The sequence below is a fragment of the Symphodus melops genome (assembly GCF_947650265.1).
Source record: "Symphodus melops genome assembly, chromosome: 14".
Taxonomy (NCBI): domain Eukaryota; kingdom Metazoa; phylum Chordata; class Actinopteri; order Labriformes; family Labridae; genus Symphodus; species Symphodus melops.
Genome location: NC_136704.1, coordinates 3,672,408 through 3,699,755, shown reverse-complemented (window position 1 = coordinate 3,699,755; position 27,348 = coordinate 3,672,408). Strand labels below are relative to the sequence as shown.

The following is a 27,348-nucleotide window of genomic DNA, read 5'->3' as shown; positions in this document are numbered from 1 at the left end:
AAGGCTGTCCATTTCTGATCTAACCATACAGGAGAGATGTTAAAGCAAGGTATAGATGGTACTGTTAGTCAAATGGTTATAAATCATGTAACCATGAAATCAAAATATAGGCTTCTGGTTTGATGAGGGACTGATACCAGTGTAAGGTGTGTATCCTGTGAAGTGTAGCATGCAGCAAGCGTGAAGCCATCAGTTGACTCATTTAGCTTAGCACAAATATTTTAAAGAAGGAAGGATGAGCCATTTATTTATGGCCTGAGATTAAAAAGAATCTGATTCCAAAGATTCTGTATTCACATGATGCATTTTCTTTGTTTAGTCCTTACCAACGCTTGTGAAAATAAGTCTTAAAGGGGTGTCAGGAGCCAAAATATCTCCCGCACAGGACTATTTGTTAGAGGAGATTCTAAAAACTGTTGTTTCTTAGCCAATAAAACATTGAGTACGTAACCCTAATTTGTAGGTACGTGAGCAAACAAACATAATTCACAAATTTTAACCACTGCCTTTGATCACACTCTTGACTCAAAGCAGGTGTATCATTTGGGAAGCAAAGCACAGTATTTACCTAGATCCATGCTCTTGGACTTGCGTGTCTTGACGATTTCCAGCTCAGCAGCATTTTCGTACTGCTTGGTGCGTTTTTCTGACATGCTCTGGCGGCCGAAGCCCTCCCTCTGGAACGTTCCGTCGGATTCTGCGTCTTGACTGAGCGAGCTGCAGTTCACGGGAAAGAAAGGACAGGAAAAAAAAAACACAGTTTATCAGAATATTGCCATGAGCCATGGGATGATCTAAATGCCCCTGTTATCCAGCGGGTACCTCATCACAGATTGATTTTGTCGTAATCTACATAACACTGCTTTTGTATTGCAAGGGGCGAAGCTCATAATAAGAAGGCAAGATAAAATCCATCTATTAATATTCATACATCCCCAAACCTCGGCCCAAAACCCTCCACAGCTATATCAGATAATGACCATCGACATTCAATACCTGCACAAACACACTGGCAGGTTTAATCCTTCATTTCAATGGCAGCTCTAATCAAGGGCACCTCCACCTCTGCTGGCTGGAATCAGGACGGCGAGGTCTGGCTTACGTATGTGATACCCCAATGAGGTGTAGGTTCTCTGGGGTCATGGCTACTCAATAATGCCCCCCCCTCTCCCCCCTCCAATGTGTCTGGGGTGTATAGAGAGAGCACAGCCCTACCATGGTGTGCTACCTTTGAGATCCTCTATCTGTGTCTGGATCTTAATTGAAAATCAGAGGGGAGTGGGGGGAAGGAGATTGGGATGGAGGGTTTGTGGGGGGGGGGGTTGTATTGGCATGCAGAAGAGTGCATTTACAATTAAGGTGAGAACATCTCGTCATTTAAGGGGAGACAACAGGGAGGGGTGGAAGTCCAATAAATGTAACTGGCAGGCGAGGATGCTGTCACTGCTTCTTTTGTTCTGTTGACGATGAAACATTAGAACCATTAAGAGCTCTTTGCATTTTTTACCTCCAAGAAGGTTCCTGTATTTTACAAATGGAACTGAATGAGCTCAAAGATTGGGTGTCAGGATTACATGTTTTGATAGCAGAGCAATAAACAGGAAATGTGGGTCTTTGTCAGTGTATCCTGTTGGAGCAGATGCTCCAGCAAACACCCTTTAATATTTGTAATATCATCTAACAGCAAGCACAGTTCTGCCGGCACTTGTTTACATGCAAACCATTCTTATTTGGGTTGTCATCCCCCATTTAACAAAAGAGCTGCTTCATCTGTCACTGAGGGGCCGATGTCATCATGTCACTTTGCTGTCGACCGTACCTGACAGTCCCAACTAAGATCAGACTGCCTCACAGGACCGACTCCGTCTGACACAGGAAGAGATGGAGGTGGGGCAGGAAGAGAGGAATGACAGCACAGATGTATAATTCATTTATTCGTCATCCATCGCTATTCTCCTCTCATCATACCAAGCACACAAAAAAAACCCGCCTGCCCTCTCCTTTTTCTGTCTGTGCAAATGTCAGCTGTCTGGACGTGGCTGATACAGCGTGGGAGAGAAAGGACGTTATTTCAGCTGGATTTTCTGGGTTTTTATTATCAACTCAGTTTTGTGTTTTTGTGAACTGAACAGACAAAGAACACTGACAAAGAAACAGAGCAGCAGGTGGGATCATACACAGCCCTGTCGTGCAGGTACAGAGAGTAATTGCAGAGAAAAGTGGTTCAGATGACTCAGAATCCAAAAGGGTGAGAAACCTGTGGGCAGCAGGAGTGAAGTTCACCGGGGCAGCCCAGCGGTGGTGTAAATTCGCTCAGTAGGAAATCAAATCTTCTGCCTTAAGCTTGCTGCCGCCCATTTTAACACTGCCTCTGCTCTTATTTTGGTGCACGCAGAGCAATGACTAAATGACCGGGATGGGGATCCAAAGGTAACCAGCAAATGGTGTTGCTTTTAGCACCCTTTGGAGTTAGAGGTACCTGCTGTTTAAACTTTCACATGAGGTCTCCACAGCAGTGACTCTATTTAAAGAGGTGGCAATGACCGTCCACACCTGTGTTCTCCAGCTGATTTAACCCTGGCCCGCTGATAGTAATGGGTCACAAACTTTTTTTTTAACTTCAGCCAAGAACCCCCCGTCCAGTCCTAAATACAGTGTCTTTGGCAGAGAGAAAAACCTGTTTACAAAAAGTAACATAAAGTACATTTCCAAAGGTATAAAAACAACACCCTTGTAGCTAAAATAAAAAAAACCCTTCACAACAAAGCAAGGAAGTGGAATCAGGATTCCTGACACTTCTTGATTGGCAGCTTGCATTTAAAATAACTAGTGTACCTCTTTGGGTACTCCATACCCACAGAGGTACACTTTCCCAGCTTGACAAAGCGATTCTTGCCTCTGAACCTTTGTCACAGGTCTTCTTCAAATTCAATCAGATACCAGCAGAAAGTTCTCTGAAGTCTGAAAGCTGCTACAGAGAACTTGTATGCAATTGTCGGCGTGAAATAAATCTGCGGCTCATTCCCAAAGGCGTGCAAAGGCCGGTATTAATCTCCAAGTCTACTTAAAGCTGACACACAAAGATTCACAGTCCATTAATAGAAATGCAGCACTCAATTACACATCTCATATTCACTTTCTACTGGCTATTAATTTCCCCATAGGAACGCTGGTTGTAAGGAGATATACTGCTTTGAAAGTGTGCATGCTCTGATCTACTGGTCTATCTAGAAAAGCCACATAGAGAGACCCACACTGGACTTTAGTGACCACTGACTTCTTGTTTTTTTTGTTTTTTTTTCCACATTTTTACTGAAAAACTTAGAAGTCAGAAACAGCTTGGCCATGTGACCGCCTCCCGGACAAGTTTCATAATCTGCAGAGAAGCACATTTCTTCCTCAGACCGTTCCTTCCAGTCCACGCCAACGGCCTATCTCTAATAGTGGGCCAAATCCATTTGGATAATACATTCCCTCATCTCTATTTCTTCAAGCAGTGTTTAAAAGCAATTTCCAGCACTCTGAGCAGATGCTTTCCTCCCTGTTCAAAGTCCTCCCATCATCTAAAATTAACTAGCGCTGAGGATTGCTCACAGGCAAATCCACAGCTTTAACTTGCATTTTACATCAACTTGTTCCCGTCGCCGTCTGCCTCGCAGGAAGTTAAATGTGTCAACGCTAGCTCGGCGTGTTGCTAAGTGGCGTGTGGTAAAAGCTTCATAATCACAAATCACCCAGGTGACTTGTGCCTATTTTTAAACTTCTTTTTCCTCAACTCTGAACCCTTTATGACCTCATTTGAAACTGACCCCGAAGAGAGAGAGAGAAACGTGCGCCTGGGTTTGGTCGCCCAGCGGGGTTTTTTTTTAAGGAAATACTCCTTCTGAGGTTTGGAGGAGGCCGATTCAGGTGATCGCATGGGTGCGTCGTTGTGCCGCGGAGCTGGGAGCTGCCTTCAATCAAAAACCCTGCATGAGAAGTCAGAGCAGAGGTCGACCCTGCTGGCACGTGCCCCTTATGGACACTCGATAGTCGAGATAATTCATTCGTTTTCAGAGGACAAAGGTGAAGTCGTTTTTCTCAAATATAAAAGTGCTTGGTTCATCTCCTTTAACACCTCAATGCCTGTGAAATATTTGATTAAAAACTGGGTTTATAGACTGTATAAATTAAATAGTGACGAGACATTCCTGCCAATAAGGCCATTACACTGAATTAAAATGTTCCATCAGTGCCTCACTGAGGAGCAGCTGCACCTGTGATTCGCTGCAATCTTCTTTTAATTGTGATGAAGTTGTGGAGAGAGAGAGAGAGAGAGAGAGAGAGAGAGAGAGAGAGAGAGAGAGAGAGAGAGAGAGAGAGAGAGAGAGAGAGAGAGAGAGAGAGAGAGAGAGAGAGAGAGAGAGAGAGAGAGACAGAACCAGGTCAATTAAGAGCTCTTTGTCTGTGGGCTGACTCCTGCGTAGACGACCTCGCTCACTCCGTGCCTGCTCCACGGACGCTTTAATTGAGTTTTACCTGCGCTGACTTGTCCAGTCTGCTGAACTGGAGAGCAAGCGACGAGAACCAGGCAAAGACGGTATCTGTGTGTGTGTGTGTGTGTGTGTGTGTGTGTGTGTGTGTGTGTGTGCGTGTGTGTGCAGGTTAATTTCATTACTCCTGCTGAGATTTAACTGCTCACCAGTCACAGCATGTTAAAGGACGGGTTGTTGCAGGTTCTTGTAGTTTCATTGTTGCTCATCGTTCTGAATCAAACATATGAGGACGTAAAGTTTGTGTCCTTTTCTAAAATCCTCATCAACCTGATGAGTCAGACTCTTTTCCTTTTGTTTTCCTGACATGAACAAATTAATGTTGCTGCCCAAACGTCTCCAAACTGCAAGCCAGTAATCAAAGAAAACAACATATATTGACAGTCGGTTTAACAGGAGGGCTGATCTGCTTTCTCTACTGTGACTGTTCTGTGTTTGAATCAAACCCCAGCAAAGAAAAAGCAGGTGATGAGAGGTTCATAATAACGCTGCCCCTTTAGCATTTACAACTGATTTGAATCAAGGTAAAAAAAAAAACAATGCCACTTAAATCAGGAACATCTTTTACTTAGTGATGAGGATCTGTGCATATGAAGAGGCTGTGCAGGTCGAACGCACACACACACACACCGAGCTCAACACAGGCAGCAGCTGATAACACACTGAAGGTGATCACAGAAAACAGAAGCATGTATGACAAGCGTGTAGCACTGCGTCACGACAGTTTGGTTGATGAAACAAGAGGAGGCTATTAGCATTTAAGAGTAAAAAAATGTCTGCAACTTCTGTGTGTGTGTGTGTGTGTGTGTGTGTGTGTGTGTGTGTGTGTGTGTGTGTGTGTGTGTGTGTGAACTAGTCTGATGTTAAAATCAATGCTATCCAAATGGATGTTTGAGGTGAGTCAAAATGTGTGTGTTTGAGCTTATGTGCATGTGCTGCAGGGCTCTTTGCTTTTATGTGCACTTGTGCTGAAAGCCTGATGAGGAAAACACATGTGCTTAATCGAACACTTGTGATTCTTAGTTACATTCTTGGAGATAGAGACTATTAGGGAGTCAACCGAAGTCGGCCGTGTGCTGCATTGTTAGCTCTGAAGTTTGTTTGTTAACGTCTATGCGGACCTTTTCCACTTTATATGTTAATTTGTGAAATTGTTTACCAGCCAATGTGTATCTAAACACTCGTGAGACCGAGGACGCCTGTGCAGCATTGTGTGTGTGTGTGTGTGTGTGTGTGTGTGTGTGTGTGAGTTTGTCAGGAGTCCTTTCCCATCTCTGCTGGTTGACAGAGTGTGTCAGAGCTGCCGGGGAAATGATGTTTCCACCTGTGACATCTCACAAAGACAGAGAAGGACACAGTCTAGTTCTCGCTCTTTCATTTCTCCGTCTCTCTCGCTGTCCATTTCTCTTCCCTCTCACCTTAAACAGAATTGACAACTATCCTCCACTCTGTCAGTGATATATCCAGACTGTGCTCTAAGCCTGGGGGACAGTGGCAGTCTACTTGTGTCTGGCACTCACCCCTAGTGGCCCGAGGGGTGGGGGGGTGATGTATTTCAACGACAAAATAAAAACAGAAATAGATTTTGTGAAGCGTTTCACTGCAGGCGGATTACGGAGTCATGCACCCTAAATGTCTTTGCATTAGACTCATTGGGGATGAGGATCTTTAATCCTTTGACAAACTGCTCTAAGACTTGTTAATGGTCTCTAAACATGGAGGGAGGGGTGGAGTGTTTGTTTGATGAGCGTGTCTGATACTAAAATCTCAGCAGTAAAGTCAATGCATACGTTTGTCATCAGTAGATTTAACCCACACACTTGTACAAGCTGGAGAACCTGCAGACCTCAGATGGGTCGACCAATCTGACGCCGCCATACTGCGTTGCCACTATTATTGAAGTGGCAACTCGATGTCTGACGCTGCCTGCATGTGGTGACAACAGCATAAAACGTTGTGTTTAAAGGTCCCATATTCTGCCCTTTTCTGGTTGTAGATGCTCTTTAGTGTGTTTTCCAGGTGTCGAGTGCATGATTAGTCACATTTATGTGCACAAATTCAAAGTCCACGATTTAGCTATAGCTGTAGCTGCATGTAACGCTGGGCTCCTGTGCTGCTTATCCTGAAACTGTCTCGCCTCTGTAACACGTCTGTCACTACCTCCAAAGACGATGCAGAGGGCGGGATCACTTCAAGGTAATACATGACAGGGGGGCATAAACATCGCGGCTTGAAAAGGCAGTCTGAATAGAGCTCACGCAAAGGATTCAGATTTGGTATTATTGTGCACTCCCTGTTTTTCGTTTCCAATGTTGCAGTTTGTCACGACAGTAAAAGCAGAGGAGGACTCTACATGTTCTTCTTCTGATGACCTTCACATTGTTTTTTAATGGAAGCTTAACATAGATGGTAATAACGACAGCAGATCATTATTCACGTCAAAGAACAGCTCGATTCAAACCTGCAGCTTGTTCACCACCGGTGCTTCTTCAGATTGATGAATACGTTTCATGCATTTATCTGTCAGCTTTTTAAAAAACATTTGTCCCCACTGACTTCAGATCATGTTTTTCTTTTCTTTGCTGTTTGATAAGTGCTTTAATAAAACATGCAATTGGAGTCTTAGGGGAACCAAGTCAAAAGCATTCAGATGCTTCCTATGCAGACAGAATTACATATGGAGTAGATGAATATTAAAGGGGACTGTCAGGGGGGATGAAGACACTCAGTCAGTCAGTTTAAAAGAGACTAACTCGAACACTGTAGACCAATGGTGAACAAACTTAATCACACGAGTCAAAGTATAAATACCCACTGTTTAATATGAACCGGATACAAGTAAAGGTCGCTTCCTGTAAAAGGGCCTGGCAAGTCAAACATTAAAGATCATAACTCATGTTCAACAGCTTCCCATCTAAATATTATTAAGCAGTAATGAGGGTAAACTCTGAGCTAATGATGTTAGCTCGAGGCTATGGTCATCTAGAATAAGGTACAGATAAGAGCTTCAACTTGTAGCTTCATGTTGCATATAAACTGACACAGCATGAGCGTGATCTAAAGACACTTATGTGACATCCAAATAATCAACGAGTATGTTCTTCTTCTTCTTCTTCAGCTTTTAACACAAGACCGGCCCGTCCATGTAAACATGATGTAAACACGGCTCTGTCAACAGTACAGACCTCTGCACAGGACGTCAGGGATTTATGTGTAAAATATCACACATCCTTCCTTTAATGGAGACTACTGTGACCTTCATCAGCTGATCTGACCTTCAATGGTTGAGTTAAGTCTGCCTTAATGTTTTCATTCAAATTCAAGATATGTTCATGGGTACTGCACTACATCCATCTGTTATTATTATGGAGTGTCAATGTAGTCCAATAAAAGCCAGTCAAGATGGATGGATGTTTATTCACCTGGATATAATTATCAGATTCTCATTGTCACTGTAGTACCATAAACAAGTGATTTTTACAAGTTCAGACGGACTTTCTGTGCAAGGACGCGTTAAGCTGCTGAATGAGCAGGAAAACAAAAACACGCTCAGTCCACAGCAGTACACAGCTAAAGGAAGCAGAGCGCTTGTGTTGTTGGAAGGAGACGATTTCTCAGCCTCTCCGCGGCTTCAAAGCTGCTTCGCTTCTGCACTTTGAGAGTTCACACTGCGCGAGGCGTTCCTACAAACGTCTCCTGAGTGTGAGATCCTATTTGCAAACGCGAGAAGCTTCATTTCTTTGAAAAACTTTTTTTATTTTATTTTTATGCTGCTGAAGGAAGCTGGTGGTGTGTTTTGCTGCGAATTAGATCAATTACCAAGGGGGCATTTTTATAAGAGAGAAATATTCATACAGGGTTTGGGGGGCTGGTGCAATGAAGGGTTTTAGCCTCTGTACTCGAGTATGCAGGTACTATGAAACAGCATCCACTGAACATCCGAGAATCTGATGTTTGTAAAACAGCATCACTTTTATTATCTGCATACTTACAGTGTAAAGACACACATAGTTAGTGTGAAGAGACACACCCAGCACCTGCACTCCATCAACTAGTGGGATGAAAACCAGGTGCGAACTGGATACATTCTTCCTGCATCTGCTGAATCCGCCTGTATAAGGAGCTGCCATGATACGGCACTAAATTGTGTTCCTGACGCTCTCCCACATTCCTCTCCTGAAAGAAAACCCTTTTATGTTTTTATTTATCCAGATTATTCTGCAAAGCCTGGACTTCAGTCGGTGCATATTATCTGTTTTACTGTAAATCACTTTGACGTCGGTCTTCCTGTTTGGATTCAGATTCAAACTAATGAAGGAGGAGGGAGATACCGCCGAGTGAATAATGTGACGGGTCAGGACATGACGCTCAAATGAACTTGTGCAGTTATGCAAAGCTATAATTTACAACCTCTTATTTATCCAGTGAGGCCTGACAGAAAACACATGCTGGTTTCCATCACCTTCCCGAGTAACGCACATCCTCAACTGAACAACACTGAGCGGCTCTGGGAGGATGCCCTCGGCAAACTGGTCTCAGGATTTGAATCAAATCAATACTACGAACAAACAGCTAATAAAAATGAATAATCATTAAGAAGACCAATAAAAAGTTTGTCATAAAGCAGTAACAAATAAAACTTTGGACATCCACACACAGGCAGTTTAACAAACATCTAAAAGCATGTGGCTGTAATATTTACAGCCTGTTTTATATTCATGTGAGGCCCGTAAAGCTGACGTGATGCAACAACAGTTCGTAACAACAGGATGGCTTCAAGAATCAGCGAATGAAGACAACACAGTTGTCTTCAGACAGTCAAACTAGAAAGGCATGCACACGTACACACACAGAACACACACCCATTAGGTATTGGCAAGGGATGTCAGAAAAAGTAGGTCAATGTATGCATGTTCTGAGAGATGGGAATTCTGCCTCCAAAACAACTGTTTATCTTGGGGGGGGGGGGGGGGGGATATATAAACACACACATTCACAGAATGTAGTGTTAAAGTTCACAAAGGTCCTCTTCATCATGTGTGTGAAGTGTGGTGTTGTAAATCCACTCTGATCCTGTATTTGATCATGTCTATAAACCCCTCTATTTCAGCCCTGCTCAGAACAGGCTGTTTCTGTGTCTGTAGCTTTAAATATGTAAATGAGCTGTGTCTGACCACGCCCCCTCTCTGGAAGGGCTCGGGTGTACTCGCTGCTTTCTGGCTCCATGTCCTATTGTTTACGGTGAGAAGGCAGACTCAGAGGGCAGAACAAACACCTAGCTGTGGGAGGGTCACCCACCTGGGGGAGGGGCTACTGCCCTTTGTGATGTCATGAAGGGAACATCTCCAAACAGCCTGTTTGAGCACACATTTTCTGAAAAGTGGAACAGGCAGAAGACGGAGAGGATGGACTTTTCTCATCATTGGGGGGTTTATAGACAGACTAGGGACATATATTAGAATCAGAGAAACCTGATAAAGTGTATTTTGCATAATATGTGACCTTTAATTAAAAGGGTCTCTGCAATACTTGTATGCATCTACCTTGTGGTAATCAGTTCGAGGTGCTTTTCATTACTCCTTTTGCTGCACAGGGAAAAAAGCCAACATGAAATTAATATTACAAACCATCTGACTCACTGTTCTGTGCATGAACAAAGTCTCACATACCCTGCTCAACGGGAAAGGAAATGAGGAGAAGGAAAGAGGAAATCCGAGTTTGTGAAAGTCCACCAGGTGAAACAAGAACAAAAGAAGAAAACGCCTGAATTACAATTATCCTACAAGCTGAACGGCTACTTTTGTGCTTTGTGTATGCACTGTCGGGGTGTGGAGCTGTGGCTTTGGCAAGGTGTCTCCCGTGGGGAAGCAAGGCTGCATAATACTGCAGGGCCAGAGGTGAGACTTTCACAGCTCTGCACAATACATATTCAATACGTACAGGACCCCGGCTGCACTGCTGCGAGAGCTTAATTAAAAAGTAACAGTTCCAATACAGCAGAGTCTGTCTGACCCACATCCCCTGCTGGCTCAGTATGCCTGTTAATGCTGTGTGTGTGTGTGTGTGTGTGTGTGTGTGTGTGTGTGTGTGTGTGTGTGTGTGTGTGTATGTGTGTGTGATGTTGGGGCACTTGAAAAGGAAAATGAGAAACAGTTCAAGTCAGTCAAAAAGAGGATACACACTACATTTAAGCAGCTTTTAGTGTTTGAGTAAAAGAGAACACGTGAGGGCCTGTGTGTGTGTGTGTGTGTGTGTGTGTGTGTGTGTGTTTGTGTGTGTGTGTTTGTGTGTGTGTTTGTGTGTGTGTGTGTTTGCGTGTGACTTTGAGAACATGAATTATTCACAATAACCCGAGGCAGTGGTTTGTGGCACACTTCTTCATTGTGTGCAAACGCCGTGCACGTGTAAGTGCATGCTTGTGTATGAGTATGTGGTTGTGTTGTAAGCATATGAGTGTGTGTGTGTGTGTGTGTGTGTGTGTGCGAGACAGTCCGAGTGCAGTGTAGCCATATGCTGTGGTCCTAATCCACAATGACAAAGCTCTGACATCATCTGAACAACAGGCATGCTGAGCAAATCCACCCATTCATAATACATGGGAGAGAGAGAGAGAGGGAGAGAGAGAGAGAGAGAGAAAGAGAGACAGAGAGAGAGAGAAAGAGAGACAGAGAGAAAGAGAGGCAGAGAGAGAGAAAAAGAGAGGCAGAGAGAAAGAGAGGCAGAGAGAGAGAGAGAAAAAGAGAGGCAGAGAGAGAGAGAGAGAGAGAGAGAGAGAGAGAGAGGAAAATGAAAAAAGAAATACTGAGAAATAAATATTTTAACCTTGAAACCTTGAAAAAAGTCAAGGGTTCAGTTGGAGAATGCTTTGGTCATGTGATCTCAACCAGCCAATCACAAGGAGGAGAACATACCTTTAAAGAATACTTAGTATGGAGAGAACACAAATAATCATCTGTCTCTGCCAACCAGTGAAGACGAAGTGTACATATTTCACAGCTCGACAGAGTAACCGTGTCCCGGAGGGGCACTTCAGAAAAATATATGAATACAGATTTTTGTAAATACTGTACATTTATAAAACTATGAATCTAAACCGAACATGAACATCAGTGGGCATACTCAAAGAACGATGGTGCTACAATAATTCAGATCATTATTTAAAAAATAAAATAACTTTGTTGTGACAGAAGAAAGACTTACATGTAAAACATAAAAAGATAGTTCACTCATTCAGTCTTTCTCCTGCGGCTAGGACTCTAATTCCTTGAGAAAATTGCCTGTTCCACGTTGAAGACGAGCGCCTGCTGAACATGAACAAATGCTGTCTTTGTTGTTGTTTTTCTTGTTTGAGCATTTTTCAGGATTCAGCACTCACTTGTTTCACGTTGAAAGGGAGTTGAGCGTGTGTTTTCTCTCAATATCTCAGAGCGATATGAAATAGAAAGGTTGAATTTCCTCTTGGCATTTCTGAAACTTTGGCTACATTTCAATGGGATCTGAATAAAACAGGCAGAACAGCTTCCCTTGTGATGTTACGCTGCAGTAAAAACATCATCCTCCTTAAAACTCTGTCAAAAGACTCGTATGAATTCTCGGCGCTTTGGTCACAAAGCATCCGTGAGAACGAATCGTGACCTCGACTTTAAACCATTTCTAACCTCTCAGTCAGAGTGGACGTTGGTGCCATATTTTTCCTGAGACATCACATTGACAAGATGACATACGAAGAGAATGACAACTTTCAAACACTTAAGAGTGAAAACAACAACCTATACTTATTTTCAAAAAGCCGCTCAGACTCTTTCACTTATAGAAGGGAGAAGATGGCGTGCCTGGTCTTTACGTTTTCCTGCACCTGAACACTGCAATCATACAGGAAATGCCATGAGTAATTTCTGAAGCAATGATTACACCTTAAACAAAGCACAGATGGAACTTCCTGTGCCTGAAGGCGACATCTAAGTGATTACAAAAAGACCCGGCTATTTTTAAAAATAAGCACAAAGTGAGGCTGACATTTCGTCATCTCCTTTTCTCTGTCTTGACTCTTCTCTGCACGATAAAGGCAAAATCGATGAGCCCTGAGGTCGGATTCTTAAAGGTGCTGTATTTGGGTCTCAGGGTGCAGATAGAGGAGGGTTAAAACCAGTGAGTGATCCCACACGCACAGCCATACTTTTGCGAAGTCCAGTGCACACAAGCTCAACCACACGGCTTAATAAAACTGCATCACCCAAAAGTTTCCCACATTTCTGGGACTCTAAATGATGTGAGACGTCATTACTTTCCCATAACAAACTCAGAATGTGATATGAAAATGTTATTTTCTGGTGTGTTAAGTCAGATAGTCTGGTTTACTCAACGAGGGGAAGTCATCGCACTATGTAATAAATGTGTGCAAGAACTTGCAATAACTCCAAACTCAGAGTTTATCCCTGTGAAATAGCTTATTTGCAGGCTTTTTCCACCAATTTCTGCAGAATATTGAAGCAGGAGATCTCATTCCCCTGGGTCCTGGACCAGTCAGGGAACCTCTCACCGCTCAGGTACGGTCCAGAACATCAAGAACAAGGAGGAAACACACACCTTACTTAAAGGTCTGCACACTGTAAACACAAGTACAACCCTCTTCAAACACAGGGCCTGTCTGAAGTCCATCAAGCACAACCCCCCTGCTCACCATTCATTGTGACTGGGCAGCTCGTGGATCCAGGGTATGGGGTTCTCCCCCACGAAGCCCATGTCATCGTGGGAGCTGGAGGACGATTGGTCGGAGAGGTGAGCAGGAAGCAGGGTCGGCCTATCGTCTTCGATCATCACAATGTCATCCTGAGGCATGTTCACAGTCGGAGAGAGCTGGTAGTTACCTGAGGGGGAAACGAGGAAGATCAAAAAATGTTCCTTCACAACTTAATGACACATCAATACTTTTTTTTAAAACATCAAACAAGTGATAACAAAATCTGACGAGACAATCTGTGCACATGCTGAGGCAAAGTCAGACATGCACACATCGTCCTGTAAAGACGTGTGTGCAAACATCATTTTATCTTTTCTTAATTACAGAGATAATAGTGTATGCAGAGATAAGTGTGAGCTGCAGAATCACACAAAGAAAAGTAAACATCTTGGAATATCTGGAGGACGAACGCATTCCTCGAAAAGTGAAAGTGTTCATCAGGTGTGTTTGTCAATGCTGCACACAAAAGAAGACGCTGCATGACAGCACACGATGTGGAAAGCTGAGATGACAATGAGCATACGATGGGCTGCATGGATGCAAACAACAGGTCAAAGTCACCATCAAGACTCCCAGCAGAGGTCATAAAATCATGTCTGCTATATGCAATCCAGTCTCTTAATGTCCCAGTCACAAAGTTACAGAGCCAAGTTTTTTTTTTTTTTCCCTCACTATTCTCCAAGGACAAAAATGAGCCAGAGAAGAGCCACCCGGTCCTGATCTGTATTCTCTCCTGCCCGATCCTCCCCGCTGAGGACTTCTTTCAGTCGCTCCTTTCCGGCTCCTCAGGACTCAAAGTCAATGGGAAGAGTGCTCCAGCGGCTGACACTCAGCAGCAAGGGCAGGAGGAGGGTTGTTCAACGGCACAAGAAGTGGCGTGACAATACCGAGGTGGAGGATTCACTGTGCACATTCATCAGCGAGTGACATACATATAAAAAACAGGTACGAAAGAAAGATCTGAATTTCACAGCACACCCGTTTGCTATTAGACGAGGTTTACAGAAATGCTGGACTTCCTGCTCTTTGCTTGTGTTTCCATTATCAGAGAGGCGTTTTGTACATTTAATAGCTTAGGAACAATTGTGTGTAATCACGAGCAGCAGACAACAATATTTACACTGGCAGAATCCCAACATGAATCTGAGAGGCACTTCATTTCACCGGGGCCCCGTCGAATGATAAATGTGTATTGTGGAAGTAAACCTGAGCACTAATCAACTCGGCAACGAGCTGTGTACTTTAGCTCAGTTATTTGCAGAGAAAAGAATAGAAATCAAAGGTAGAAAACAAAACATCTGTGCAGGGGAGGAGGCAGAGAGAGGTCCTTTCAGAGAGTGCTGGAATCAAACAGAAAATACAGCTGATCTGTTTTCTCAGTTATTTATGTCAGAGATCTTGTCAAAGGCAAAAGCACAAAATTACTGATAATATATCATTATACATAACAATGTGGATGACGCATTACATCGTTCACATTGAAAAACCTTTACCAGATGTGTTGATCACGTTAAAAACACAACCTTCTTCATGCGGAGTGGAAAAAGGGACTTTCTACCTCGACATGAAAACTTCCCCCCGTCCTGCACTTTTGCATCTTCTAATTGATTCTCTTGGAAGTCTCGTCCCTTTGTCTGTCATCAGAACCTGTTAAGATCGCTGCCAACACGGTGCAGGTGAAATGAAGGCCATTTCTCACTTGGGCAGCATGACAGAGAACCATGGGTAATTGAATTTTGCCTGTACTGTAAATCAGCAGGAGTCATGACAGAGAGAAAGTGCACAAAGTCGGTCGGACTTCAACCAGAACCTTTTCTCCTGATCACCGAATTAAGTGACTGTGTGTTAGTGCCGATTATTTAAATGCTCTTATCTTTAAACACCCTTACTGATGTCATCAGATTCATACAATAACTGCAATATTTATGGTTTGTCAATGATCACACAAAGCAGCAAACGTTACAAAACTGAAACCCCAACAAGAAAAACATTTAACAAATTACTCTGAATATAAATTAAATAATGAGAAAACAGATACAATTCAATTTAAAAAAATATATATTGTTTTTTTTTTTCTTTTAAATTAGAAAAATAAAACAGGTAATTCCAAAATGTGGGAATCCATCATGTAGTGATTTCAATTTCAACAACATGGGAGGAAGTTTGCACAGCTGTTCTTACATTACAGGAAACTGATTATGATGAAATGAGTGTAATTTACTTTTGCAGCTTCCAACAGTATAATTATATCTATTAATGAAGGCTGGAGCAGTAAAAGTACAATGTGTCAGCAATCTCAATGACATGCACTGTATTAGCTGTAATTGATCCTAATTTAACCAAACTCTGGTGTCCTTTGTGAAAGTCATCCGTTTCCCCTCGACTGCTTTAAGTTGTCTTTAAAAGTATTTGTGTGGTGCAGCGGTTACTGTACATGCACAACGTGCAGAGCCTATAGTCCTCCAAGCGGGTGGACCGGGTTTGAATCTGACCAGTGGCTCCTTTCCAGAGGCAATGCTTGTCCATAGGCAAGGCAGACGACTGCTTGGGGCCCCAGGCTGGTAAAGGGGCCCCTTTAAGGCTTAAAAACTTAAAACCAAAGAAGTGGCTCAAAATGTGCAAATTTTGCAATGACAGTAGGAAACCCCCCACAGAGGGCCCTATCTGACAGCAACATTAGTCATTGTGCTGCTATGCACGTGCATTAGTCCTGCAAAAAACACAACAAAGTCCCTGAAGAAAATCTGTGAGGAATCATCCAAAAGTGTAGGATGAAGAGCTCCCTTCAAACTGTTATTTTAAAGTGATGAACGCTAGTTGTTCTTGAACTTGTACATTTTTGCCCAGCGCCCCGACAGACTGAAAAATCACTACTGCTCCTTTTGCACCTGTCATCCCCCACTCACTCACTCTCTCTCTCTCTCTCTCTCTCTCTCTCTCTCTCTCTCTGTCTCCATTTTCTGACTCTGTCCACTCTATCGCTCAGATGAAGGCAAAAAAAAGGACCAAAATTAAACCTTTCAAAAAAAGTAGGGCAGGAAAAGTTTCTGTGAGTGTGACATCGTCCTGGATTGGTTGAAGTTGTACGAACAGTCAGGGAGAACAGCTTGATTGATTTTTGTGTGCAAGTAGTTCAGGTTTGTCCTTGCACAACTCGTCTCTGTCAGTTATCACAAACTCCCTCTCCTAAACTCAGCAGTGTGTCGTCAGTCTCTTCTCTACAGTCAGTTGAATAAAAGTGTGGCAGTGTCAATAAGAGATGCCCTGCGGTTGTGTGTCCACTGGGGCCGGCGTCATATCAGTTTTTACTTTGCTTTAGCTTTAAAGTGGAGTTACCTCTCTGTTGCATCAGACACTGAGGATTTCAACACAGCAGTCACCTGGAGAAGACACACAGGCTGGTTTCATTATATGTAAGGAGTCGCGGTTTCCTCCAAAGAACCTTTGAAAAAGTTGGGAGTGTATTTCCAATCCACTACATTTGATGCCTCACAATATGCACTCCTTTAAGACCATCCATTACTGGTGATCGCCTCACGTTCACTCTTGTCAGCAGACCACTTCACCTAACAGAGGACACGCTTTTAATTAGAAACTCGGCAAGCTGCCCTCTCGCAGCTTTATGAAACATCTCCAAGTCACGACCTCTTGACACGAGTGCCCAGCTCTGCAGATGAAAAGTTTCTTTTTTTAGCGAAGTAGCTAAAGGACACACACACACACACACACACACACACACACACACACACACACTTATACAAAGTGGATGAGGACTGTTGAGGCTGGAATGAGGATTTGAAAGGTGACAATAATTAAGGAATATGCTGCAGTGGCTTTCAGCAGCTGTCAGCATAAAGGACAAGGACCCTGTCCTGATACAAGCGAGTCAGTGCAAGAACACAAGTGACCACTTCAGCTGAAATGAGACAATAAAAGAGACTAGAAGGCCTTTCACACATCTCCTAAAAAACCTCCTGATATGTGTGAACAGACATTTTTCACTCTGACTTCACCCAATGACAGACCCCGAAGTGAGCGTGAAGTGAGAGCACAGCAGGATATTATCCAGAGAATTCCCCATGAGCCAGGGTGAGAGGCGGTGGTGATGTGTGAATGGTCTCTACGATCACCGTGCTCATCATGAGGTTTGTTCTTCGGTCTTTCAGTTGATATCCTGATTCTTCTGAACGACACACAGAACTGATTTAAAGGCAAATATTCTCATTGTAGCGTCCGTCTCTCCGGTGTCGTTCTTTTCACGTCACATCTTACCTCTTGCCTCTTACCTTACCCCGTCTGAAAACGATTGTGTCCCGCTGTGAGGTGCAGCTGTGACCAGAGGTCCTTGTTTAATTATTGAGATATTTTTAGCATTGCAAACCTGATCTGATTCAAAAGGGGAGTTTGGCTGCTAAAACCAGATCCCAGAATGGATTAAAAAAAAAATCTCAAACAACCTTTAGTGGCGATTTGGCGCAGTGAGGTGTGACGGAGATGCTCAGTCATTGTTTTAACACCGTTGACTTTTACCTACCACTCACAGCTGGTGGAAAGAGGACAAGGGGCAGGTGATAAAACCAGCAGAAACACTTCACTACCTGCCAAAGAGGCATTTATGTTATTGAGCCAGAATGAAAAGGTGACAAAAAAAGGTTAAAAGGTTATTAATCCGTATGAAGCCCTCCTGTTTCTCTCCAATAAAGCAAAACAAAACAACGTCCGTCCACAACCCTGTTCCCCTGGTCACCCCCCCCCCCCCCCCCCCCCCCCCCCCTTAAAATAACCTCTGATCTAAATCTTCTTTTTTTAAAGTTAGTGAGAAGAAGTTTTGTAAAGTCTAAATTATCCTTGAAGAATTGTTTTTTTCTGCATGGAAAGGTTGAAAACTACAATGTAAAATATCAGGTGACTGTTGTTATTGTGGATGGTTGCTAATGTATTGAACACATTAATTAATGCATGTACTGTGATCACGTGGGCTCTCTCTTACATGGTGTGGCAGGTTAGGTCGTCTGCTTTGCGTCGCTTCTTTCGGGCTCATTTGCATTGACCTGCTTGCTTGTTTATCTCGGCAGATCTGGCAACACTGCATGAATACATTTTGGTGTTTTATTCAGAAAAGTCTCTTTGTTGACATTTCCAAAGGTTGGCTGTTTCTTTCTTTTTAACCAAAGTGGTGTGCTCCGTTAGGTCCGGGCACAGTAAGTACTCAACATCATGTTCTGGGTTTTAAAAACAACATAATGTTGAATTTAATGGTCCGCACAGAACCTATTTTCTCAGAAAAAGTCCTCCAATGTTTGACCAACTCTGTGCCCTTACATCAAACCTCGTGAACTACAGAACCACAGTCTTTCTACAGCATCAGAAACTGTCATTTATGGCTCTTCTGCTTGCATTTCATATATAATACAAGATCTGTCAACTGCAACTGTCTTAAAACCGGAAAGGGATTACAAGAATCAGTCAACGCATTAAACTGGTGTCACATTAGAGGAACATGGGGAAGTAGATATTAGCATAATACAGTATGTCATGTTTACAGTCGGGGTTGGTGGAGGCGCCAGGAGCGCAGTGGCAGCGCACGCGTCCCCACGTATGGAGACCACAGTCCACACGCGGGCGGCCCGGGCTCGAACCCAGCCTGTGGCCTCCCTCCCGCATGACGATCCCCCCTCTCTGTCTCTCCCTGATTTCCGACCCTATCCACTTTAAATAAATAAACACATTTAAATAAACATTGAACAAAATCAAATACAATCAGCAAGGTAATATACAACACATAATGCTTTAGTGGATAACAACAACATGAACATATTCTCAGTGTTGTAGTTTTCTGCTCTTCTAAGGTCATCTGAGTTTACTGCTGTCCTTCACACTGAAGCCACTTTCTACTTCTGAGTAGTCACCATGTTTAATGATACCACAGTAAAACAACCACAGACATCTCAACCTGAGGATGTGAATGCAATTACTGTTTGCACAAAAAGCCCCATAACTGCTTTCTTGGCGGTAATCAAAATGTTGTTATTCAGCCCGCGATGACCTCCGCGGTCCTGAGAACACTTGAGCCTTTTATGCACTCAGGCAGAAGCCGGATAAGAGCAACAAAACATAAATATCACGATGCTGTCACACATGAATCAGCAGTCACACACATAGCTCATACGTAGAGATGTGCACGAGGTCACATGGGGAAAATATTGCCCAGTGTTTTATAAACGGTTCACAGAGGCTGGCGCCCTCACAAAGGGCCTTTTGCTGTTTGTCAGAGGGATTCATGTGATTCATGCTGCTAAAAAAAAAAGAGTTCACTGGCATCATGATTGTCTAACAATCAATCTTACAACACTGTTATTAAAGATAGCTTTGTATGAGTCACACGACTCGACCACTTCAGAACTGTTACAGAACCAAACCTGCTCCAATCAAGCGTAAGGTCGGTTTGGGATGGATGCAGAAGAAATGTAATGCGGAGGCTGAACAGGCTCAGGTTATTACAGTGGCCGTTAATTTTAATGTTAGGGCATAAAATGTTATACTAGCTATGCACACACAAAATACCCTCATCACTCAAACATGTCGCTTCTGTTCTGTCTGATTTAACTTCTCTGCAGCTCCTTTAACACATGCCATGCACTCCTCGAAATGTTCATTGTGTGCATGGGAACAAAACCGGCTCAATCTGTTGGATCTGACTTCATGCAGACTTTATTCCTCAAAGGTCCCTCCAAAGGTCAAAGGTTAATGTTCAGTGTTGTTTGACACATTGTTTACAGATTGTTTAATATGTCTACTGACTTTTTACATTACAGAGCAAATTCTCCAGATGTTGTTGCAAATTAACCTGAATTGGCTCACGATTGATTGGGTTATATTTCAACAACAGGATAAATGCACACTCTGACGCCAGAGGCTGCTGTAAGTGTCCCTCAGTATGAACTAATTCATTCATACACATTTACACAGCACTGACACAGCAGCCGGAGCCACTTTGGGATCTCGTCCTAGGACACATTGAACATGGAGCTTGGGATCAAACCTTCCAATTTAGAAGCAACCGACTCCACCACTGATCCACAGCTATCGCATGAATACACAAGAGCTGCCAGATTAATGCTTAATGTGCAAAGACAAATCTTAACTAGTGCAGTTTATACGTCTGGGCCACACTTCACAGGTTTACAGCGGATCAACTCGAGCACTATTGTCAGTGTGATAAAAGTTAAGCGTCGAGTCTTCATGGCTTCAGTGAGGCATACGCAGCCCTCTGGCCAGCCGTGCTCAACGTGTGGAAGTCTTTCCATGATATTGAGGCAGAGAGGTTCTTCCTCCCTCTGGCAGAGACAGAGACAGATGAGCTCTCTGGCCCCAGAGGCCACCTGGCTGCATCCATCCACACGGATCAGAGCCTCACCCTCCTCCTGTCTCTGCCCTCTGACCAAGCGTTGCCTGTTGAAACATTGAGCTGTAAGGTGAGAGGTCACACTAATAGCCCCACTCCATCTTCTTTCTTCTACACTATTTCCTCCATCTCTGTCCATCACACACTTTTACACTTTACGTTCCTCTCTCTTCTTGCCTGCTTCTGTGGCACTTTGGCCTATTGATCTGACTGGAGGAGAAATCATTAACTGATTCAAGCAGGCAAAGCAAGCAGGCCCTTCCATGGAAGGCATCTCCTGATAATGCTAAGTACACAGTGCTTAGTGCGTACTGCTTAAAAGAGGACGGGGTGTCAAATTCGAAGGCGAACAGTGCTGGTATCATCACTGCTTCAACAAATCCTCTTCTCCATGATCCTCTAACATGTGTCTCTATCTGTCTACAAACCCCCCAATGAGGAGATAAGTCCATCCTCTCCGTCTTCTGCCTGCTCCACTTTTCAGAAAATGTGTGCTCAAACAGGCCGTTTGGAGATGTTCCGTTCATGACATCACAAAGGGCAGTAGCCCCTCCCCCAGGTGGGTGACACTCCCACAGCTAGGTGTTTGTTCTGCCCTCTGAGTCTGCCTTCTCACCGTAAACAATAGGACGTGGAGCCAGAAAGCAGCGAGTACACCCGAGCCCTTCCAGAGAGGGGGCGTGGTCAGACACAGCTCATTTACATATTTAAAGCTACAGACACAGAAACAGCCTGTTCTGAGCAGGGCTGAAATAGAGGGGTTTATAGACATGATCAAATACAGGATCAGAGTGGATTTACAACAACACACTTCACACACATGATGAAGAGGAGCTCTGACACTTATCTAAACTGGTTGAAGAGAAAGAGAACATGTGACCTTTCAGTATTATCAGTATTAACTGGACTTCAAACAGGCCTCTTTAATGAATAATAAATTGTAAATGACATACCTTTGATAACCATTTTTTTTTCTATTTTCATTTTCTCCTTACCTTATTTATCATGCCTCATAGGTAAATGAGTTTTAACACTGAAGGGACTTGATTCTGATTAGCTTGACTTTTTATTCCAATGTTGAGAGGAGTTCAGATCAATGTTATCGCAGTAAGCGAATAATTCTTCAGATGTCTCCAACATCAGAAAAATACAGCCTACGTATAGGAAGACACAGTAAAACCTCAGAGCCCTGAGCAGCACACTGTGTGTCACAGGGACTTACACACTGAGGCATGCTAATAGCATTTATAAGCAGTCTGGACACCAAATTAACAGAGGTCACTGTGTCTCATTCCCCGCTCTGACGCATGTGCATACAGAAAGGATTATCCTGCAAACTGTGAAACACTGGAAGTGAGGGGACAGCGGGGTCAACTTCTCAGAAGGTGGGCCAGCTTGAACACCATTAGAGGGCACACCAGTGTTTGTGAACATCTTGAGATCTGTCTGTCCATGTCCATCTTCTGTTCTTCATTAAGTGACAAAACTTTGCTTCTTTTCTCTAACTTGTTTTGGATTTGGCTCGTCGCACATCCACAGTGTTTTGCACCGTCACCTGCACTGCACACATTAAATCCTGTGAACACCTACTTTCCTGTGTGACACCGGCATTAGCTGCCTGGTTCTCGCCTCCTGTGCCAGGCGTAGGTGTGGTTTTTGACTCAGGCATGGCTCCAAACAGCCACAATCCAAAGAAAGTCAAAGGGCCTCAATTTTCACCCCAGCATGTGGACCACACCCGGTGGCCCTTTTCAATTAGACAGAACGGAAGGTGAAGGTGGATGTGACGCCAACGACCTTTGCATTAAACCCTGGCTGTCACTGTCACACTGTGACTCAACTAAGTTCCAAATATCAAAGATAATTAACATTTTCTTCTTTTGTCTCGACTTTTGTTTTTCATCTTGATAGAAAAATCCTCTCTCTGCACATTGTCGATCTTGTTAACCCTGAAGGCAAAAAGCTGACGTGGATGGGAGCAACAAAGGACAGGAGAAGAGAATAAAAAATGTCACAAGCTCGATTTATTTAAGTGGGGAGTCAAGCAGAACACCCTGTACGTTCGCCACCTGCTAGCTGTGGATTCAGCCACAGGGCTGTGATGCTGGATGCATGGTGTGTGTGTGTGTGTAGTGTGTGTAGGTGTGTGTGTGTGTGTGTTTGTGTGTGTGTTTGTGTGTGTGTGAAGCCAAAGCTGAAAATGTCACAGCATCCCATGGTTTACTGAGGCAAACAGGGTCTGGGATTACCTCTGACTATTGATTAAGAGAATGTACACACACACACACACACACACACACACACACACGCACGCACACAGAAGATAGTTCTGAATGACAGCCTGAAACACATGGAAGGTAAAATCAAAGTGCTCCCACAATCAATGTGATGGCACTATTCCAACCTAATAGCATGTCTCCTGTGTCATTTTGTGCTTTTCTTCTATGTTGCCATGGTTATTATAATACCTATAATTCATTGAATTGCACCTATCTCTCCCAGAAGGCCTGTTACTGCCGTTTCAGACGAACAACAGTCCAGAAAGCTGTGACTGCTGGGAGAAGACGGAGCGGTCCAGTTTCCGATCGATACCTGGGAGAGGTGAGATAAGGCGTCCACACGACATGGCTGCTATTCGGTTCTTAGCAGGAAATAGAAATAACCATCAAACGTTGGCAGAAATATGTAGTTTACGATTTCACTGTATTGACTTTCTGCCCTGTGTCATAACTCACAATCAAAGTCAGATTTAATTCTTCAGCAGAAATAACATTGTCTCCCATTTACCTCAAATCTGGGTCCATTTGTAGGAGCAGAGGAGCAGAGCAGAGGAGCTGATTTAGTTACAGTCTTCCCCCTCTGAGGTTTTGTCAGCCATCATCATTTGCTCTGAAGAAAAATGAACAGCTCCTAATCGGGGAAGTCTAACCTGGAGTGTTTGTATGTGTGCATGTGGCTCCGGTTCTGATAGTGCTGCATGTGCGCATCACCTAATCCCAAAGTCCCCCGTGTCTGGCCTTCATGATCCAGTAATTTAGCAGGTCTCAGACACACTCCACATCGAGCTGTCAGTCAAGCCCTGGCGGCTGTGTGCTTCCTGACCTTGCTGAGCCGATCACAGCATCTGTCCTCCAACCACAACTGTCACATCTCACACGCCAGGCGATATGTCTGAGTCCGACTGAAATAACATATCCAAGACGACAGGCAGAGCGAATACAGCCAGTGTCAGTGTCGCCGGGCAGACGTACCATCCAGAGAGGAAATACGAGTCCTCACTAAGAGATGAGATTGTAAGGTGTTTCTTTTCTTCTTCTAATGCGTCAACGTCAGCTCATGATTGGACTCAAAGGTGAGAGGGGAAAGGCAAACTACGGACAGTTTGGGTAAAACTTGTGACGAACAAAATGCGTGTTGGATGAATTTGATGCGTCAGGAATACTAATGCTCTTTCCTTTCAAAGTCAACCATGGGACATTTGATCAACGTTAACTGGATCGTAGCTCTATTTTTAGAAGCAAGGACATTGTGAATATCCTGCGGTCAAAAAATGAAGATTTTATTCTCCAAAATTGTCTTTAAATATTTGTTTTGTAGCTTTTTTAGCATTCTTGCACAGCGAAGAAGTGGGCTGTAAAATGACAACATAATGCTCTAGTCAGAGCAGCTCAGGTTATCTCTTCACATACTGTGATTCAAACTGATAACAGCCCGTTTTCCAAAGTGTTTGTGTCATTAAAACCCCCGTAAATGTGAAATACCTCTCTGTCTGTTTGTCTGAACCATGTCCTGCACTTGTTCAACATACTGTCAGTCTGCTTTCAGGGGAGGGAAAATAAGTCAGAGATGCAGAAATTGCAAAAACGCTGTAATATTTTGACCCATGGAAGCAGCAAATTCCTGTTTCCTCTTATCTGGTAGTGAATAGTACCTCATGAATATAAACTACTCTGAAAGTGTGAGGAATTTGAATAACAGAAGTGTGTCAGTTTAAGAGATGAAGGCTTGTCACAGACCGAAGGCGCAGGTTAATGAGGGCGCCACTCAGAGGCAGCCTCGAGTCAGAAAAAAACAAAACAAAAAAAAAAGAGCTGACATCTTCTGGCTGCTCGACAGGCTGAGTCAAAGATCTGAGACTGTGATAACTTACTGCTTTAGCACCCACTCCTCTCCCCATCCCTAAAACTTTTCCACTTGGCTCATTTGACTCCCACTCTGCGGGATGAGACGAGTGCTGGGCGCCCTTGAAGTTTTCAAATGGCAAGAAACTTTTCCATCTTTGCGCCCACAGTTGTCGCTTATGATCACAGGAGCGCTCCGAAGAGACTCCTTCGGAAGAGCCGGCGGAATAAATAAGCCGAACTGAGAGGAAAAGCCGACCAATTTGGGAACATTTGATTTGGAATGGAGGAGAAAGACGAGATGAAAGAGTAAAAAATGGGAAGGAGAGAGAGAGAGGGAGTGTCAGGGGCAAGCCCTATTGATCTGGAGGCTTAATTAAGCATCAGATGCCTCTGACACAGCCTCTGATCTTCTGTGATCAGTGGCAGAATGGCACCACACTGGGAGAGACAGTGGTGGGGGGGGGAAACGGGATAACCAATGGGAGGAGGAGGGGCAGGAAGGGAGAAAAGTGTGGCTCATTGACAGATTACAAATTCACTCCATCTGAGCCGAGAGTGAAAGTGGGATGGAGTTGGGGGAGGGGATGAAAGAGAAGAAACAAATCGTTTGTTTTTTTCCACAGTCGAGGTGTTCAAGGTGAGGAGGATGCTCCTCAACCTTCTGTATACACACAGACAGCATGGGGAGGGAGAAGCTCCTGGGTGAATGGGAGAGCCTGCTCTTATGTTTCCTCCTATGTTGTTGACTTTTTATTTACATCTCAGTGTTCAGTATGTTACTGTTCCTGTGTGTTTCAGCCCTGGTGTGATTTTGTGCCTCTCACCTATTCCTGATTATCAGCTGTATATGCTTTTTGTTGTTCCCTGTTTTTAAAGCCAGGTTGTCTGGATTTTTTGGTGCCAGTTTGATCTTCAATCATTGCTCTCTGTTACGTTAGGTTGTTTGTGCTTTCATCGTTTTCTACTCCCACTTTGACTCCCTTTACCCAGTCTTTGTTTTAAATCTCCCTTTGTGTAAAACAAACATTAACTTGATGCCAGCTGGATTGGACAGGGATGCATCATTCAGAGGATACTTCATGGTGGGCTAACCATCAACCATCAAAAGAAGAAGTACATACAGCAATAAATGGCTGTGAATGTGGAAGGGACAAGAGGTCCTCATCCTGTACGCAGAAGACATCTCCCGCAGAGTGTGTGCAAATAATGAATCAGATCAAAAACAACTAACTGCAGGTTTTTGCTTCATCGTTGAAGTCTGGAGGTTGCAGCTTGAAGAGCACAGGAATAAGGATGAACTGTGTGTGACTTCACTATATGATCCCACACATCAAGCCCCCCCCCCTGCTCTGGTGCAATCACCTTTAGCTCCTGCATGTATGCATATGTGAACGGTCTGTCGATGTAGAGATGACAGCAGTGACTGGCGGTGGGATTGAATTGCCAATTCTAATCCACCTGAAGAGACGAGATCAGAGCGCGCTGATGTCAAGTGGGTAAAATGGGAATTGACCAGAGTATAACCAGTTGGGAGTGGAGTGAAAGCATGAAGGATTGGGGCTGACGTTAATCCCTGAGAGGTTTGAATAGTGTAATAGCGTACCTTGGGATGCATATGTGTGTGTGTGTGTGTGTGTGTGTGTGTGTGTGTGTGTGGAGGGGAGGCTTTGAAGGTGAAGCTGGTTGGGGGTGGAAGGAAACACATCAGAGGAGCTGGTGGATGTTAGAATTGATCAGGGGATGTCAGTTTACAGACAGCACCAATTCAAGGGGAAAAAATATCCAATGAGTGTGAGGTTAGCAGGTCAACCACACTTTCCACAGAGGTGAATCGGGAGTGACTGATAAAAATATAATTCCATTTGCAGAGTCATTTTACCAGCAGAGGTTGAAAGAGACACGGAGGTCCTGGGAGAAACGTGCTGATATGTGACTCACCAACACGTCCCATCATATTAGTCCTCGGTGTGGAGACGCTGTCCAAGCCTTCGAAGCTTTCGTACAGCGAGTTGGAGATCCGACGCTCGTGGCTGTCCAGTAGGGAGTTCACTGAATGCTCTGAAACTGGAGGGCTGCCAGGACCGTCCTACAGAGACGGAGGAGAAGAAGAAGAAGAAGAAGAAGAAAAAAAAAAGAGGCATTAGTAAATAAATAAATAAAGTGGCAATTATGTTCTTATTTAGGAAAAACTACACACGTTTCTGTATTTGAAATCTAGAAATAATGGATTCTTTTTTAATATACATATATCATCAAAAAAAAAAATAGCGTCACGCGTGAAGCACTCCGGAAATACTCTCAAGGTTGAGCAGCATTTCACAATAGAAGCACCTGGGGCAGAGACCAAAATTGTAGCGTCTTACTTCAGCTTCTCTTTAACATTAACAGCATGGACAAACTTTAGTCACACAATTAGAAAGCTCTTTTATGATCCATTTAATCAACAGGCTGACTTTAAGCCCCAGTTATGAGTTCTGATCAAATTATCGACCTCTGTTTGGACCTAGGAAGTGGACCATGTGGCATTTAAGGGAGTCTTTACATGTT

General features: G+C 43.7%; 1 protein-coding gene across 4 annotated transcripts in view; it reads right to left on the bottom strand.

The window, feature by feature from the left end:
• The window catches only part of pard3aa (par-3 family cell polarity regulator alpha, a), a 354,935-nt gene that overhangs the window by 112,232 nt on the left and 215,355 nt on the right, over window positions 1-27,348 (bottom strand). For all 4 annotated transcript variants that reach the window (XM_079361704.1, XM_079361705.1, XM_079361706.1 and 1 more), the window contains 3 exons: window positions 26,740-26,887; window positions 13,213-13,399; window positions 569-717 (listed from right to left, as the gene is read on the bottom strand). In XM_079361704.1, the coding sequence (XP_079217830.1) occupies window positions 569-717; window positions 13,213-13,399; window positions 26,740-26,887 (484 nt within the window). The remainder of the gene's footprint in view (window positions 1-568; window positions 718-13,212; window positions 13,400-26,739; window positions 26,888-27,348) is intronic.